The sequence below is a fragment of the Mchenga conophoros genome, linkage group LG1 (assembly GCF_057382185.1).
Source record: "Mchenga conophoros isolate Kocher_MC1m ecotype Shallow Benthic linkage group LG1, M_conophoros_male_GT1.1, whole genome shotgun sequence".
NCBI classification, from domain to species: domain Eukaryota; kingdom Metazoa; phylum Chordata; class Actinopteri; order Cichliformes; family Cichlidae; genus Mchenga; species Mchenga conophoros.
Genome location: NC_140526.1, coordinates 41,381,073 through 41,400,370, shown reverse-complemented (window position 1 = coordinate 41,400,370; position 19,298 = coordinate 41,381,073). Strand labels below are relative to the sequence as shown.

Here is a 19,298-nt window from a genome sequence, read left to right as displayed (position 1 = left end):
ATATAAAATTTTCACATGTGGCTGACAGCGAAAGTAATATTCAAAGGCCTCGTTATGTTGTATTTGTGTAATAAGTGATATAAAGGGGCACTCTGGTGATTTGGCTTTTCATCTCCATGAGTCTGGCAACTTGCAAGGGTCATATTTAGAAGACTGAAATTGCTGCAATTTATCTGTTAGTATTGGTGAAAACCTTAAAAACCTTGGACCCTACAGGTCCAGTAATGCAGTTTGTTTTCTGTAGAGCCTGGTAACCACTCATATGTTATCTTGTTGTCCGTTATTAAGTTCTGACTAGTACTTGAAATTATTAGTAAACTTGTTTAATCAGTTAAGTGCCATTGTCTCTGTCCAGAAATGAATCATTTTAAAGTATGCTGGTCTAACCTTTTCTTTTGTGATGACAGCATTGAATATTTAAGTAACTGGGGCTGTTGCATTTGTCTACTGTGGATGGCCAAAATAACATTACATCATATGTCAAAATCACATCATACGATATACTGTCAGCACATAACAGAGATCATGGCTAATGTTCTTAACACAACTTTGTATTTTTGCAGTTTTGTAGGCCATCATTTCAATAGTAATAATGAGACCTGGGACCAACACAACTTTACTAAAAGGTCAAAAGGTTTGTTAAAACCATGACCTGCCATGTAATTAATCAAAATTTAATTACATTTTTTACTTAGAAACTTTGGGCCTGTAGTCAAAAATATGATTATTTAGGTATTCGTTCCCTGGAATTATATGGCAAAACAAGGCATTTGGCAGGAAGACGGGAAAGTTTTGGGAGTGACATCAGGCAAGAGAGAGCGAGCGAGCGAGGGAGATAGCGTATTTTCACATTTAGCGTTTTAGGAGTGTGTAGTTTGTGTGTATTGTTGTCTTATGTAGTTAATGTGTAGTGTAGTCATTTGTTTGTTTTGAGCATCAAAACAATGAAGCCACTAATGAAGGCAGATTGTAAACGCTGTCTCCAGGTGGAAAACAGGAGGAGTGATACACCTGTTGTCAGTTTTTAGACCTAGGACTGTTCCTCTGTCTTGTTGTGGGCAGAAAATATTTGTTGGAGCGGCAAAAATGGTCAAATTTGTGTGGCATCTTATCGTGAAACCAGATTGTTCTTTAATTTAGTAGTTTTAAAGGGTTGTACAAAAGCGCCTGAGAAATTGGCTGCATTTTTAGGTAAACAGCATGTTACTTTGCTGTTGGCAAAATTTGTGCATACGTTTTAAAAATGTGCGATTTATATTTGCATTTAAAAGTATGAAAATGATTCGCTAAACATGTTTGTGAGTTTTTTCCGACTCTGATTTTATGTTTTATGTGTGATTTTAGATCAGTTGTGTTAACGCAGAATGGCAAAATGAAAAATTGATGAGAGGTTGTGCTAAAAAATTATAGCAAACAAGGCAAGACAAATAGTTTTTTAAGGTGAAATAAATATAAAAGTACGATCAAAAGTATTAAAAAACGGCAAATTATGCCCTGGGCCGCAGAGGGTTAATGGTTAACCTCGTGGCTGCATCACATCATGTGATCTCTTGACTGAAATTTGGTCAGTTTTCAGTGTCTTGTCCTTTGCTGTTGGGGACCAGGTAGCACATGGCCCAACTTAAATAACCCATCAAACACTGCTGTTGTTTAGTTTTTTCTGTCTTCATTTCTCTTCAGAGCCTTTAGTTGTTCTGCCCCGAGACCACACACTGTCTCACCACTTTTAAATCACGTCTCAAAACTCATCTATTTAGAATTGCACACACCTGATCTGTCTTAGTCCATTTTTACCTGCTCAGTTTTTATACTTGCCTTTATGACTGTTTATGTCTAAATTTTATTTACCATGTTTACTATATATACATATTTTTTTTATGTTTTTATGCTATTGTTCACGTGTCATTGTAAGGTGACCTTGAGGGTCTGAAAGGTGCCAATAAATAAAATGTATTATTATTATTATTATTATTATTATTATTATTATCTCCAAAGTAATGGCAAATCTCTATATTTTAGGCTTTTTTTAAATAAAAAAAATTTAAAAAAAAATCAATCAGGTGTCCATGAGGTTAACCTCATGGCTTCATGATTATCTACTGCTAATTTCTACCAAAGTTCCAAAAACAGGGAAAAACAATATTTTGGACAACTGTAATAAACTGTGGTTGATGACTACATATAATTATCAGTCATCAAATGATGACTTTGATTTAATCTGTTCCAATATCTTCAGACGTTCCATCATATTTGTCAGCATTCCAGAATTGTAAATAAAACACCAAGAAATAAAACTTGCAATAAACTAAAATGATACTTTAGATTATTCTTAAACATTGCTTAAGTTATGTGTTATCACTATATGGTATTTTTCTTTGTTTCCACTTTTGTGAAAGGGTCCTCTTCTTTATATCATCGTCTGCTTTTTTTCTCCAGTCTGTAATGTTGTAAAGGGAAATGTGCGGTCAGTCAAGTGTTTTGTCCACTTGTAAATACTAATAGTGTTTATTACACAAACAAGAATTCAGGCTCTGGAAGACATCCCTAGGCACAAAAGCCAAGGTTATTGTATCGGTTGTATTAGTGTCACTCCAACAATGGTTTTTCAAACAGCAGCATTTCCTTCAATCTTTGCTGATGTGTAAATTCCATGTTTATGTCTGGATTTCATACAATTTTCGATTGTACAGCAGTACATGTGTTCTGGAGCTTCAACATTTTAGAGAAGAAAAAAAAAAACACACACTGTCATTTAGTGAAATGAAAAACCACCACTACCCCCTTGTATATGTATATATGTGTTTCAGTTTGTTAGTCATCCAAGTGCTGTTCCTCCCATGTGGAGGTAGGAATCGCACTATATGGGTCCATTATGACCTTGGCACAGCGGATGATCATGGCCATCAGCAGTAAGCAGAGGAAGGCGACACAGGCTAAAGTCAGGCCCTGGTCCACATCCACAAAGGCTGGCTCAGCAGTACCTTCCATCTCCATGACTGCTGTTCACTGCTGCTGCTGTCCTCAGACACGCCCACATACCATGCTACCATCCTGAAGACCTGACTGGAAGCACAACAAAGAGATATGGTGAGTATTATACTATAGATATGTGGAGGCTCCTCATACCCTGCTCATAATCTCTTCAAACTGCTGCCATCAGGCAAAAGATACGGACACATCAGAACAAAGACTAATAGACTAAGAAGCGGTTTCTACTCTGACATATGTGTTTTATCATAAATGATTATGCACAAGTCATGTTTATTATAGTGTATTATATGATTTTATTTAAAAACTGAACAAAGAAAAAAGAACAAATAAATTTTAAAAAGAAAAGAAAAATGTTTATTTATAGCATATTTAAAGGACATGTTGTTCTGTTTCAGAGCTGCAATGGTAAAAGTCTAATTACCTGTAGCAGCAAGTCTGGTACATTGAACTATGAACACCTACTCATCAGCTGATCTAAGTATTCAATAAGGGGCATGTCAAGGTTCGCAGGGCAAGCCGTGTGGAGTTATTAAGAAGGGCCCAAAATGCAGGCACTGGCTGATGATGCAAGTAAGCTTTATTAACAGGAGGTGAAAACAAACAAAAGCGAGGATGGCGAGGACAGAACTAAGAAAAGATCTGAACTGGGAAAACTAGAGAACAAACCTGAAACCATAACATGCAGGGAAGAACACGGGATGATGAACAGAGATACGAAGAGAGACACCAGGAAACACAGGCAACCGCGCACTGTATACACACACGGAAACAAGGAATGGCAAACAGGAGGGAGGCACAGCTGATCCTAATTAACGCGACGAGACAAAAGACACAGACCTTCAAAGTAAAACAGGAAGTCCACAGACACAGAGACACGAAACAGAGCACAGAGAAAGCACCTGGACAGGGATAAGTAGACACTAAACAGAGGAAGAAAGCCTAAGACCTAGAGACCCTGAGAACAAAACCTGAACACTAATAGAGAATGAATGAAATGAAAAAAATCAAACATCAAATCAGAACAAATCTCAAAGCACTGGGTCGCCAACCGAGCACCATGACAGGGCATTTATTAGTGAACAAAAGGATTTTAAGATGAATTCTAGACAGGACCCAAATGCAGGACTTGGAGACCAAAAAAAAAAAATCAACTAACACAGCAGCTTTAATACTGTAGCTTGTAAACACAAAAGTAGAACAACCAAAAACTCACACAAGACACAAAACGAATCTGAGAAACCAGGATATGAATGGTTACTGTGTAACCTCGGTTCTCTTCTGCTCTGTTACATATCCCGCATGTACAGGAGAATGACCCCCCATTAGTCAGGTTGTATAAAATTCTTGAAGACAGTACTGCCACACCTCACAGCTTAACTATAAAACAGCTGTGCAGACATGAAATCGCTGATAGTGTCATTGGGACGTGTTTCCAAGTGTCCTTAAAGTTGGGGAGAGAGTTTCTCACTCAGAGAACCAAGGTTGCAAAATAACAGCATGCTTTCTATCACATCAAGACTATCTGTCCGCTCATTTACATATTCCATATGTAAAACAGCGCATGGGGAGATGGTGCGGTCCAATACCTTAAGCACATGCCCACCAGGTCAGCACCCTGCCAGAAATGAAGGCCAACCCTAAGAAGCAGAGGAGCTATCAGTCTGAAAGACACAAGACTGACACAAAGGGATCCCGCAAGATCCAGGTACCACACTGTAATGGAGTAACTGCTCTGCTGACACGCATGATACCAGGCTGACTGTGGAGACAACACCTAGTTGGCTACCGCCAAGATACACCCAACACCCACTCTAGAAGGAGGGGCTGTCTGCTCCCTCTTCCTGTCAATGCTGTAAAATTAGAGTTCAACAAGAGTCCGAGAAAAGTTCAGGGGGTCGACCCAGGGGTCGACAACACAAAGACCAAGACAGTTCTGGAGGCCGGCCGTGCACACGGCAACGGCGGCGCCGCAGGCAAAACCAATCAGGAGGCCGACCACTTGGAAGGCAGTGGCGGCCACTGAGCAGGTCCGGAGGTCGGCCACGATGCCAGCGGCGGCGACAAACTTTTTCAGGAGGCCGTCCCCGAAGGCCATGATGCTAACTTAGAGGCCCGGAAAATGGCCGGCAGAGGCGAGGCGGAACGGGTCGAGTTGGCTCTGACAGCGGTGTGGCAACCGCCGGACCAGACGAGGCAGGACCAGACGAGGACGAAGACGAGGCAGGACCAGACGAAGACGGTGTCACGGAGGCAGGACCAGGTGTGGATGAAGGCACGGCTGCGGAACCTGACAGTGGTGATGCTGCAGTAGGTGATGTGGATGCAGGCAACGGTGTAGAAGTCACAGGGGATGATTCAGCAGGTGGTGGCTGAACAAACTTCCCCGGACCGTCAGCAGATGTGAGGATGTGCTTGCTGGGTCCTCGAGGACCCCCAGCAGACGAGGCGTGGTGCTGGGTGGGCTCCTCAGACCCACCAGCTTACTTGGCTTAAAGCTGGACAGGCGTCTCGGGCCCTCCAGCAGACGACACTCGAGGCTGGACGGGCGACTCGGGCCCTCCAGCTGACGACACTCGAGGCTGGCTGGGTTCTCCCGAACCCCAGCTGACGACACTTGAGGCAGGATGGGCTCCTCAGGCCCTCCAGCCGACGAGGCAGGACGCTGGCTGGGTTCACCTGAACCCCCAGCTAACGTGGCTTGAGACTGGACGGGCTCCTCGGGCCCTCCAGTGGAAACAGACACTGAAGCAGCCAGTACGCAGACCTCTGCCAGTGTGGACACTGGCTGGGACTGAGCTGCACAGTGGCTAGACTCAGGCAGCAACAGTGGGATGCAGTCCTCAGAGGGCTGAAAGTGTTCCCCAATACACTCAGCAGAGGACGGAGGCGGACGGATGAACTCACTTGAACTCTCAGGGGGTGCTGAGAGCCGAGACTGTTCTGGTGAGTTCTCCAGTGAGGCTGCTGGCGCTGGCGTCTTGACCTCTAGGGGTCCAGAGTTGGCTGGTGACTGACACCCAGCCTCTGGGGAGGCCCTAGAGGGAGCAACTGTCTCTGACATGGCCAGCTTAAGAGAACCAGCAGATATTGTGGTGAAGTGTGTTCCCTGCTTAGAATTAGACAGTGAAGATGGAGGCTGAATGAAAGAGTGGGTAGGCTGCTGAACTGGTGGCAACTGAGCTTCAGGTAGCAAAGTTGTAACAGGTGGTGGAGCGGCTGACTGAACTGCGGTTAACTGAATTGCAGACCCAACGTTAAACTGTGGTGAAAGTGTGGATGAAGAACATGATCAGGAAAAACTGTTTCGGTGAGGTTTACAACTTCCCCTGAATGAATCAGCGCAGGTAAAAAAAGGGTCCCAAACATTTCCATTCTCTAAATTCATAATACCAGGCTTGGAAACAGTCATTAACACAGAGCGTGGGCTCAGGAGAAACAGACTTTGAAGCAGTGGCCATGGGTGAGACAGAAAAATTATTGTTATCTTCAGAAGACACACAAAAAATAGCTCCAGAAAACACAGTCACAGAGTCTAACGCAGCAGAAAAAGCGTCCCTTTCACTCACCACAGCCGATTGTTTACATGTGGGGTGCCACGCCGACAGCGCAAACGTCGCTTCTTTCTTGGAGACGGCTCCGACAGGCCGGGTAATCCTTCGTCCAGCGGTTCGGACGGCACGTCCTCCATTGAAGCGAGCAGGCGAGCGGTAGCAGGGGGGCGTAGGTGAAGCTCGTGGAGAACGAAATTCTGCACGAGCGGATGCAGAGAGTCCAATAACCAGGGATAACCGGAAATGAGGTGTTGTAGGTTGGCTTCCACAGTGTAAAGAGGGGCTTCTCCCTCATGCTCTAACCACTGGTAAATTAATTTAGAAGCAGAGTCGATAACGGCCTCCTGAAGCTCCCTGGGTGGTGTGACTGCCGCTGGATCCATATCTGGCTATTCCGTACTGTCACGACGAGTGAGATGAGCCGTATGAAAATAATAAATGAGGATTCAATCGCATGCAGAAGTGGAGGAGTGAAGGTGGTTTATTGAACACAATGCGCCAGTGGAAAAATGGAAACAGAGATCACACTAAACTATACTGGAGACAACTAAACTACTGAATACAAACCGGAACTCAAACATGAAGCAAGGTGGACGACGGTACAAGATGGTGACGGCAGGGAACACATGGATGAAACATGGTGGAATACACAGACAGACCACCAACTACAAAGACTTTAATGCACACAGAGAAACACAGGGAGATTACACACAGGTGGGGGCACAGCTGGGAGTAATCAACGAGACGAGACAAGAGGTAAAACTGAACACACTCACATGAGACGCAGACCTTCACAATAAAACAGGAACAAGAAACCACTAAACAAAGATGCAGACACGACACAGAGACAGACAGAAAATGACACATGGAACTAAACTAAACCTGCAAAAACATGACAACTCAAAATACTGGGTCAAACTGACCCAGAACCGTGACAAACTAAATGCAAAAATAGTGAAAAACACTCGGAAAGATAAGGAGGGCAGCAATGTTAGTAGCATGTAAAACCATTTCCTTTTTTGGGGTTGTCTCATTGTTGCCTCTCTAGTGCACCTGTTGTGAAGTTTGTTAACACCAAAGTAGCTAAACCTGGTCAACAATCCCCTCTGCTACTTAACTAGCAGAGTACTATTCCTGAAGTTCATTGACTTCATGCTATACTCTGATTCAGAGGTGTTTTTACATTTTTTGAGCAGTATCAATAACTTCCTTGTACAATTTTGTGACTTGTCCAGGTCCGGGTCACGGGGGGAGCATCTAAGCAGAGAAACCCAGGCCTCCTCTTCCCAAGCCACCTACTGCAGCTCATCCAGGGGATTTCCAGGCCAGCCTAGAAAGATCTAATCTCTCCAGTGTGTCCTTGGTCTATGCCCTCCTCAGAGTAGGACATGCCTCAGAGCACCTCTCCCAGGTGGCACAGGGAGGCATCCCAGTGAGATGCCTGGACCTCCTCAGCTGGTTCTTTTCAATATTGAGGAGCATTGCCTCTAGTCTTAGTCCACCTCGAATGTTTGAGCTCCTTACTCGGAGAAGCCATTCACCTTTCTGAGAAAGTTCATATTCGCCACTCACATTTGTAATTCTTTCAGTCACTACTTAGTTAATGATTTTTAATTGCAGAAGTATTTTAGAGATTTCTTTCAGCTACTCGCTTTAGGGGTCACCACAGTGGATCTTCTGCTTCCATCTTATCTCAGCATGTACTAATCCGAGCATCCACTTCTGTCACACCAACTGTAACATGACTCAGAACATATTCTTGGCCAGAACAACCCAATTTACAGCATTGCCTTTCCAGGATGTTATGGCAGCTAGCTCATATTCCCCATAATACTGAACAGCAGCAGCTGCAGCTGTTCCACACAGACAGTTGCTCTGTCATGTCTGCTGTCTGCAGCTGTCCACTTCCAGCTCCTCTCCTCTCTCTTCTAGTTTCTGACCGGTGCTACTGAAAAAGTGGCGGCATGACTTAATGATGACCACCAACTGTGCTGGCCAGCCTCCCCCGGTACTGCCACCTGAACCCACTGCACCACACCTCCCCTGCAGCTGAGCTACAGACCACACCCACCATTTGCATCTCCTCTTTCACTACTTCCACGAGTCGTCTCTGCGGTATCCCTCATATACCTTATCCCTTCTATACATTTGCAAACCAACTCAACCTCGCCTCTTTAACTTTGTCTCAAAACTACTTAACCTGAGGTCTTGCTACTGGCAATGTGCTCAGGGGGGGTTGTCATTAAGTAAGTTGCGACCTGCCACCTAGGGGAATTTCACTCCTAGGAAATATAAAGATGGAATATTTAAGCAAATTAAATAGAAGGCTGCACAGGTTTTAAAATGCAACCCAGTGAGATACATTGGTTTAAATATTAAGATATATTTATTACATGTATAAAAAGAAATTATAAGCAGTTGCAGGCTGGATCACTATCAAGAGTTGACTGAAGCAGATAAATCTGTCCAATAATCAAGTAAAAACAAGAGAAAGGCTGAGCTGGACTCACCAGTTGCTCAGGACAAAAAGAAGAAGAAAAAAGGAGCACATACAAACTCACCAACGTTACACCCAGGTACTGTAAAACAAAGGGGGGGTGGAGAAGGACCACCACCATGGACCTCGCATGGCTTCAGGCTTATCCTCCTGGAAGCCAATCCAGCCACTGAAATAATCAACATGAAATGGACATTAAAAACCACAAAAGGTAGTAAGACATTCAGCACAAGACTTTGAGTTTTAATATACTTTGATGTTTATGGATTATGTTTAAGTTCACTTAGTCATCTTAAGCTCCTGTTTCCCAGTTCTAGTTCTTTGTTTATTAGACCCCTTGTGTCTAAGTCTCCCTTCATGTGTTTCAATAATGTCTTTGTCCACCGTCTCCTCCTCTTGCCCCCCCCATGACCCATTCCATCTACTATGTGTATTTTCCCCCAGCCATCATGTTCTTTTTGTACTTCGTTATGTCCATGTCTCATGTTCCCTTTTCCCTCTGAATATATCTACAGTGTGTTTCTCGTCTGTTCGTCATGTTAGGTCTGCGGGTCTTAATCTCTCATGTTTCATGTCTGTGTGTCCTATGTTGTCAAGCTCGTGTTATCATGTCTGCATCTCATTATGTTTCCTGTTTACATGTACAACAAGCTTATGGGTGTTCCACACCGCTGTGAATATATGCAAAACAAGAGAAAGGCACACAATGGACAGCAAAGTGCTTGGAAGAAGTAAGGACGTGGTGTGAATATAGAGTCCATATGTGAGAGGCCTGAGTGATGAGGGTTACTGAGACCATAGCTCAGATTGGTGAGGTGGGTGGGTAGGGGTGTGGTGTGGGGTGATAGTGTTTGTTAACAGTCTGAATGGCCCAGAGGAAGAAGCTGTGAGTGAGTCTGGAGGTGTGGGACCTGACTGACTTGAGGAGCAGACCAGAGGGCAGCAGGTGGGCGGGGTGCAAGGGGTCACCTGTGATGGCCCTGATTTTTCTGAGACAGGAGGATCTGGCAGAGGGCAGCCAATGACTTTTTGGGTGGTGTTAATTACTCTCTGCAATAATTTAATTAATTAATTAAACATATAATTAATTACTTCGTGGCATATTTAATTCATTCATTTTGGTGCCTCTGGCCCTCCACGGGTCACACACACTTGCCTACTCAGGCTATAAAAACTCTGAACTAGGGGTGGATTCGGATGAGCACGAATATCGTGTTTTTTTACGAATACTTATTTTGAATAAATATTTTTAAAAATATTTGTGTTCGGGAACAAGAAAAACTTTATATCAAAAAGCTGAGTGTCCTTATTAGACCGCAGTGCATGTAAAAGGTGAATGACACAGGCTGCTCCACGCAGACAAGACTGAACTGAACTGCATCACTATGTTTGTTGAATAGATTTTTTGGACCTTAACTGGGTTCCGGAGGCAGTTTGTAACTTTAGCGAGGATCGGGAGATGATTCCATTACGCTGCATTATTGACGTCTGCAGTGCTCTCATGTTCGCTCTGTTACGTAGCTCTGTTAGTAATTTAGACCAGCGGTCCCCAACCCCCGGGCCGTGGACCGGTACCGGGCCGTGAGTGATAAGGTTCGGTTGTGAAATTTATGGTTTATAGGGTTTTATTCGTTTTTATCGTTACCTCAGTTTCCCTGTGTCTTTTCCCGTGTGTTATGAATACATATTTTTATTTATTTATTTTTGGTACCGATACTCGTTTTATTTTGTTGTATTTAAAGTCCGGTCCGTAAAAATATTGTCCGTGGCGCAAAAAAGGACCGGATTTAGACAATAGGCTGTTGACAGAGTAACGTTAAAGTTCGGTTTAAAAGGATAAAACAATGCTTCTGTTGTGTCGAACTGTATGCACCTGTGGGAGTTATATGGTACATATATGTTACTCTGTCTTTTGCAGACAGCAAGATATAGGCTAGTAGCAGAGCTTTCCGTCACTCATTAACTTAGCTGAAACTCCCCACATGGAGTTGGTCAACCAAACAGAAAAGAGTGCTGCTGCTGCTGAGCCACCTCTTGGTCCTGCACCAGCCAAAACAACTTGATCAACTTGTGTGGAAGCATTTTACACTCAGTGCTGCAGATGAAACCAAACTGTTATGTAATGTGTGCAAAAGTCAGATCAGCAGAGGCAGTTATGTCAAACATCTGTCAACATCTGTTATGCATAATCACATGCACTTAAAGCATCTTATTCCTGGTACTGTCTGCCAACCCCCCCATAAGCACCAATCCCCCCCACCGGCACCACTACTAAAGAATACTTACACTAATGTTAATTAGAACTGTAACACAAAAAAACTGGATCTTTACGCCTATTTTGATACTTCCCCCCCTCAACAAATACCAATACCGACTGCTTTGCACATCTCTGCTCTGAACACTGAATTCACTAAAAGCTCTTTCAACATCATGCCCCCCCCAAACACACACACACCCTTAATACCATACATAATTCTTATTTACTCATTTATCTGTATCTGTATGTAATTTGCATCCATTCCCTTTATATGTATTTATTTGAATATTTATGGAGATGTTTATGTATTATAGATACTCAGCAGTCCCCAACGTTTTTTGCCCCACGGACCGGTTTATTTCTGACAATATTTTCACAGACCAGCCTTTAAGGTGTCGCAGATAAATACAACAAAATAAAACCAGTACCGCTACCAAAAAGAAAAGAAGCAGATTTATTCATACCACATGGGAAAAGACCCAGGAAACCCCGTTAACGATAAAAACGATTAAAAAAAATAATGATAAAAATCGATAAAAACCCTGAAAACCATAAATTTCACACCCAAGCCTCAAATCTCGCGGTCCGGTACCAAACGACCCCTGGGGGTCGGGGTTTATTCTTTTTTAAATGACCTCCAACAAGAAATGTTAATGTCTGCTGTTCAATACTGAAGAAATGTAAACTTAGAAATGATGCCAGATCATCATTGCCAAATTGGATCACTATAGCATCCCTGACATCACTGCCATGCTCCAGCAGCTGCGTGTGGGATTGTGTGTCCCCTATGAAAGATCTGTAAATCCTAAAATACATTTGGATGCAGGCAAATGTCTAACAAACACATCTAGATTCTGTAGTTCCACAATTTTCAGGCAACCATATATAATAAGGTCATCTAAACCCTTGCATCTTGTGAGTTATGATCTGCCACAGCCAGGTGTTGGGGTCATTACTCAAGAAAAATAATGCATTACACATTACTCATTACTTATCATAAAAGTAATTGAGTACGTTAAGCATTAGATTACTGTGTTACTGACTAATGTATTACACCCAACACGCAAAGTCCAAACTGGCTTCCACCAAAGAGCAGGAAAAAAGAGTACAAAAGAGTTCCCTATATACATCTTAGCAGTCCCAGATGCACCACAGGTATAACATCAACATTTACATGGCACAATTGGGTTGCCTTTCTTTAACCAATGATATAGACTTGCCTGTATAACATACGGTAGAGTAAAGATTCATAAATCGTATCTGGAACGGGAGATCACCAGGGCTAAGCTCTCTAAACTTTGCTCTGTGCTCATGAAGTTGCTGTTGTTGTTTTTTAAATGAAAAAAGTTATCGACTGTGCAACTGAATCATACACAGCCTGCAGAGCTTTCAATGCACTATTAGTTGGAATTCTATCACAATGCCAACTATTAAGGTTTCTCCTGTCACAATGGGGGTGTACATCCCTAGCATGACTCTTGTGGGTCAATATTTTGTCATCAGCTAAAGCTGCTGTTTCAAGAACATTAGTAATTTTGTGCTCTGATATTCAGTTCTTAAATTACTATAAGACAAATAAATCAAAAGGCCTTTCAAAAGCATTTGCAGCAGAACACTACTGATTAAAATTAGCCAACAAATCATCATCAAATTCCACATTAGCTTGCCAGGACTGAAAGTGGTGGCTGGATGTCTGTAACATTAACTCAGACTTTAGTTCAAGCTACCCTCTGTGCTTAATGCAAAGTGACCAGCCTGAGCTTTCTCAGTAAATAAACCATTGAGCAACAAAGTTTGTTTTGAATTCACCCACTGCCTCAAATTAGCCACCTGCTCAAATAAAGACCAAATCAAACATAGGCATGAGACACAAGTTCGTCCTGATATGAAACGTATCAGGACGGTGGCGCCAGTGTCCGGCAGCCTCGCCTCTGTCAGTGCGCCCCAGGGTGGCTGTGGCTACAATGTAGCTGCCATCACCAGTGTGTGAATGTGTGTGTGAATGGGTGGATGACTGGATATGTAAAGCGCTTTGGGGTCCTTAGGGACTAGTAAAGCGCTATATAAATACAGGCCATTTACCATTTACAGGCCATCCTGGCCACACTGTCCCTGCATCAAAAGCAGCTCCTGCTGCTCAAAATTAAGCCTTGTAGTCACCAGAGGAGCAACTACTGGCTCTAAACCCAAACTATGTTCTCAGCTACAACTTTAATAACCTTTGTCTTGAAGACCATAACCTTAACGTCAGTTCATAGTGTCCAGCTATTTTCAACAGCTGTTCCTTGGTATATTTTCTAACAAGATCCAAGAAGGAGAGCCAACAAAAGCTGCGACTGAGGCCATGGTATAGGATGACACAAAACATCAAAGATAGCAAAACCACTAGAGTTTTCCACTATCTGCATAACCACAACTAACACTACACCCCTAGTCTTTATGTGCCTTTTACACAAGTAGGTTTGTAAAGCAACCTACAAGCTGGCAACCCCACAAATTCCTGTGCACATGTAGAATTGTCCAGAGGCAACTGACACTAACCATGACACCACAACACAACCAGAATGTGGGAAAGAGAAACGATGCAACCCAAATGACTAAAGCTCATCTAAGCAAACACCAACCATTGTTCTCAAGGCGTCCAAACATCTAATCTCTGATGGAAAACAAACACACCTTATTTTGAACACCTAGTGCATCCACCAAAAACCAGACCAAACCTGGCTTAATGCACAACATGATCAAATGAGCTAATTAGTACAAACTCAAATGCACTAAACTGATCAAACCTGGACAAACTCTCATTTTTATCTGAACCTGGAGATGTACTCTAGCAGTTAAAAGTTTGGACACACCTTCCCATTAAATGTTTTTTCTTTAGTTTCATGACTATTGACATTGTAGATTCTCACTGAAGGCATCAAAACTATGAATGAACACATATGGCATTATGTGGTAAACAAAATGGGCGATTGTGGCTCAAGAGTTGGCAGTTCATTCTGTAACCGGAAGGTTGCTGGTTCGAGCCCGGGCTCTCTGTCCTGGTCGTTGTGTCCTTGGGCAAGACGCTTCACCTACCGCCTACTGGTGATGGCCAGAGGGGCCGATGGCGCGATATGGCAGCCTCGCTTCTGTCAGTCTGCCCCAGGGCAGCTGTGGCTACAACTGTAGCTGCCTCCACCAGTGTGTGAATGTGAGAGTGAATGAATAGTGGTATTGTAAAGCGCTTTGAGGGGTCCTGAAAAGCGCTATATAAATCCACTCCATTATTATTAAAAAAGTGTGAAACAACTCAAAACATGATTTATATTTTAGATTCTTCAAAACAGAAACCCTTTGCTTTCATCAGTGCTTTGCACACTCTTGGCATTCTCTTGATAAGCTTCATGAAGTCTTCACATGAAACAGTTTTCCAGCAGTCATGAAGGAGTTCCCGGAGATTGGCCCTTTTGACTTCGCTCAGTGGCCCATCTCATCCCAAACTAGGTTTAGGTCTGCTGACTGTGGAGGCCAGGCATTCTGGCACAGCACTTCATCACTCTCCTTTTTGGTCAAATAGCCCTTACACAGCATGGAGATGGTCCAACTAAAAGCAAACTGGATGCGATGGCATGTTGCTGCAGGATGCAGTGGTAGCCATGCTGGTTCAGTGTGCCTTCCATTTTGAATAAATCCCCAACAGTGTCAGCAGCAAAGCTCCCCCACACCATCACACCCTCTCCTCCATTCTTCACGGTGGGAACCATGCATGTAGAGACCATCTGTTCATCTTTTCTGTGTCGCACAACGACACGGCGAGTGGAACCCGAGATCTCATCAGACCAAAGCACAGATTTCCTCTGGTCCAGTATCCATTCCTTGTGTTTCCCGGCTCAAGCAAATCTCTTTCGCTTGTTGCTTTTCCGTAGTCGTGGTTTCTTAGCAGCTACCATAAAGGCCTGATTCGCGCAGTCTCCTCTGAACCGCTGATGTAGAGATGTGTCTGCTACTGGAACTCTGTGTGGCATTTATCTTTCTACAATGTAGAAAGTGGTAAAAATAAAGAAAAAACATTAATAAGAAGGTGTGCCCAAGCTTTTGACTTGTAGTGTAAGTCATGAAAGGGCCAAATCAGAAACCACAGTTTTATTTTGAACAGAAACCAGGAGTGTGAACAGGCTATCTGCAGCGCAACATCAACAGCAGTCAACTTTCAAATCTGTAGAGATACAGGAAGGAAACAGAGTTTACGCAGGGAGGTGATGGATTCTGGAACACTTACAAAAGGACAGTGTGCAGTTTTCAACCTTTTGGAAAGGAAGGTGAAGACTTCTCAAATAGCCAGTAACAAGAAAAAGGCCATTTATAGTTTGAACCAGGTGAAGGATGACAAATGGACCTTTCAAGATCAATCAGTGTAAATGTTTAATTTCAGATACACACCATTCTTTTGTTTTTTGACCTCCACTCATGACTTCTGCATGCAGCCTTAATTAAGGGTTAGTTTTTAGTTTAACCAGAGTACCTGTCTAAGTATTTCTCTTATTCCACACTTCATCAGAAATGACAAATGCATAGGCAAACTTAACCTAATCTCTTTGGACATAGACACTATGCTGGTGCAGGTGTAACAGGCAGACCCTCACTACCCCCCCAACACACACACACACACACACACACACACACACCCTGTTTTCTATTTCTCCCATCTGTTCTAGTCTCAGGTACGGAAATAAGACTGGAGAATTGCAATTACAATCCACTGCTTCCTTAATTTCTACAAAAAAACATCTCACACAGTGCTGCTCAAATACAGCACTGACAACAGTTGGGGTTTCTTACCTGCTTTTCCTCACATCCTGCAGCTGCTGAAGGTAGGACGGCTCTGCTCTGCACTGAGGAGCTGCTATGACTGAGAGTCGGGGGAATGGGACAGAGGAGTGGATGAGGAGACAAGGAAGGATGACAAGTTAATGGAAAGGATGTACAAAGGGAGGGCAGAGGAAAAGATGATGTTGGGGGCAGATGGGCAGAGAGCAGGAGGAAGAGTTACTGGTGGCTGCTGCATCTCCGCTCTGCATCTGAGTCTTATAAGCATAGCAGTGCAGAGTGCAGCACACAACCCTACCACTGCTCCACTCTCACTCTCAGTGTGCAGCTGCATGTGTGTCCACCTAACAGATGCAGCAAGTATTTATGGCACTGTATTTGCTGAACTGCCAACAAAAGCTCTGGTGTCATATGCTACAACTGATAGAATGTTTTCAAAGGTTAACGAAATTACGCCATTTGATGATGTGCATTTACACTTTGAAAAGGGGGATGTATTATTTAAGGCATTAATCAGGCTAAAAGTTAAATCTGCTTTAAATGAACTGGGGATGTTTGTCTGAATCTATATTTTTCTTTTGATCAACAATAAAAAGATGCAAACAAAACATCACCTTATCTAATAAGAGTTGTGTATCCAAGCTCTGGCATACAATAGCATTACACACTTCCTTCAGAACTGTCAGCTACACATTCACATGAATTTCTCCTTCTACCAAATCCCAAACTCTCTTGAATTGGCCAGGGGAGGACATCTGAGTGCAGCCAAGTCATTGACAGGTTCAAGAATCCAATCAGAGATGATCTGAGTTTTTTGATCTTACGCCACACTCTCCTGCTGGAAACAGCCAAAAGATGGGAACTCTCTGGGATAGAGATGATGGTCCGCATTAGCACTTGGGTAGGAGGTGGCGTTTATATTAAATTGAAAATTGCTAAATTGGGTGTGGAAAGTGTGCCAAGAAAATATCCCTTGCACCATTACATCAAAATCATCAGGCTGAACTGTTATAAGCAGGCTTTTATGTCGTTATGCCAAATTCTGACCCTAGAATAGAATTGAATCGTTTATTTCAAACTTGTAAATATAACTAAAACAACAAAAGGAAAAACACTTAAAGGCATAAATTTTGCATGAATGTCTCTATAGCTACACAATAACATTCAATAACACTGAATATGTTATTTATTGTCAGTATGGTAGAATATATGTGATTCCCAAATGTTATGAACTTTAGCCAAGCCAGGACCCACAGCGAGTAAAAATCATTCAAATCATTTGCAATTTTTTTATGTCACTGATTATTGTATTTTGCATTTGGAAGTTGTTTAGATAGTCCAATCCTTTAGTTCCTTTGTTTACAATATTATTGATTACTATCCATATGCTTTTCATATTATTTTTATTTTCATCTAAAAGCTTACTGTAGTAATTTCCTTTGCTGTGTTAGTATTACAGAAAAGAAGTTGTCATTAAGTGTAACTGTTATATAACTGTTAAATCAACTTTCTTAAAAGCAGAAATGTTACCACTCCTTCCCAATATATTTTACATTTAAGATAAGAAGCAGTGAAATAAGTAAGGACTGAAGATCATAATAGTATCAGAGGATCTGCTGAGACTGAGGCGTTTACATTGTCCAACTTCTCTCATTCACACAATAAAATATCGTCTCGACCTAATTATTTACTGATGAAATCATTTTCAACTAATGTAATTTAGTAGATGAAAATAATGTGAATGTTGACCAGTTACAAGTATGTGTGTGTGTGTGTGTGTGTATGTATACATACACACACACACACACACAGATATATATACATATATATATCTGTGTGTGTGTGTGTTGGTGGTCTTTTTCTTAATTATTTTTCTTAATTATTATCAGTAATTAGTGTGAAATCTTTTCAGTTGTTGAAGATTGCATTATCCTGTGCGTAGAGGGAAAATAAGGCCTGTACTTGTGTCTTAACTGTTTCAGGTTTTGCCAAAATCGATTGATTTAATATAAAAGGTACAAGCCAGTGAGGAGTTAAGCTCAGCTCAGTTTTATTATATAGCGCGAACATCAGTCAGGACCCTGCAGTGATACGGATACTGCAATGATACTTGATGGCAGATAATATTTTAAGGCAGAACAAATGCAAAGGTTAACAACTGACGATCTTGTAATAAGTCCACGACTGCACGGCTCGGTGCCGAGAGGAAGAGCAGCGAACAAGCGTAGGCGGAAATGTATTCCTCCAAGCGTCCCAACAAACAAGCCCGCTACAAACCACCGATGCCTGCTTCCACAGCACCGTGCATTACGTACACTGTCCACACTGTAGAACATTAATTTATTCAAGCAAGTCGAAAATCTCGCGGTGTTACCATTCAGACATCTTGAATTTTATTAAAACCACTTTTTTTCATTAAAGATACGTCATATATATATTTTAAATCTATCCATCTGTCTCTCTCTCTTTATATATTTATACAGACAGGCTTTGTTAGCGGCTTGAGTTCACATTATTTTCCGCTGCTTTAGCGGATGTGTAGTTGGTGGCTAGACCGAGTCTCGCGTGCTAATCCCGCGGAGAAGAGACAGTCTCTCACGGGGGCTTTCGAGCCGTATTGTGCGTCATCTGCATCGCCGCCGTTTTGTTATTTTTCTCCGCCGAGGAAACATGGCAACCCCGGCTGCGGTCAACCCGTCCGGTAAGTGAGCAGCTATAGTGTGCTGGTGGAGAAATAAAATGGATATGTTCAGGACAGTAAAGGAGAAAATGCAGCCGGGTTTTGTTTCGACTGTTGCTGAAGAAGGTCGAAGCTCCGACAGGCCGCCGTAGCCTGGCTCCAGCATCCATATCCCTTCCCCCACCAAGCCGACATTCACACCACCGCGAGGCTTTTCTTCCCAGGTTTGCAGCCAACTTCTGTCGAAATGACGTGGTTGCTGTGTGATTTTATGGCTTTATGCCCATTTGTTGTCATACTTTTGCTGCGATTCGTGTCCCGTAGAACTGCTAGCTGTACGGGTTTGGCTGTCCAGCCCGTTGCTTTCCTCTCTCAGTGATACAAAAGGTTATTTTGCATATTGTTGCCGTACCCCATTGCCCTTTATACGCTGTGTTGCCTCTAAGATATTTAAATGCTCGTTTTTATGAAAGGGGAGCAGTCTCACATCGGCATTTGCCTTATTCGTGTATC

At 42.7% G+C, this 19,298-nt stretch overlaps 2 protein-coding genes across 7 annotated transcripts in view; one reads left to right on the top strand and one right to left on the bottom strand.

Moving 5' to 3' along the window:
* Positions 1-1,554: 1,554 nt before the first annotated feature.
* ctxnd1 (cortexin domain containing 1) lies at positions 1,555-19,271 on the bottom strand. 2 transcript variants are annotated; one of them, XM_085278672.1, is made up of 4 exons: positions 19,085-19,271; positions 16,118-16,187; positions 9,104-9,208; positions 1,555-3,063 (listed from the first exon to the last, which is right to left on the bottom strand). In XM_085278672.1, exon 4 carries the CDS (start codon positions 2,992-2,994, stop codon positions 2,812-2,814), a length of 183 nt encoding a protein of 60 aa, XP_085134798.1. In that variant the 5' UTR covers positions 2,995-3,063; positions 9,104-9,208; positions 16,118-16,187; positions 19,085-19,271; the 3' UTR covers positions 1,555-2,811. The 2 variants fall into 2 exon arrangements, with proteins under 2 accessions (XP_085134798.1, XP_085134806.1); XM_085278680.1 differs by lacking the exons at positions 9,104-9,208; positions 16,118-16,187; positions 19,085-19,271 and adding an exon at positions 6,558-6,629.
* The window catches only part of arnt2 (aryl-hydrocarbon receptor nuclear translocator 2), a 65,355-nt gene continuing 64,536 nt past the window's right edge, over positions 18,480-19,298 (top strand). For 2 of the 5 annotated variants that reach the window (XM_085278640.1, XM_085278663.1), the window contains exon 1: positions 18,482-18,806. In XM_085278640.1, coding sequence (XP_085134766.1) covers positions 18,776-18,806 — 31 coding nt within the window. In that variant the 5' untranslated portion in view covers positions 18,482-18,775. Of the gene's footprint in view, positions 18,807-18,895; positions 19,010-19,298 lie in introns of those variants that run through there. The other 3 variants (XM_085278657.1, XM_085278648.1, XM_085278653.1) reach the window with 3 other exon arrangements.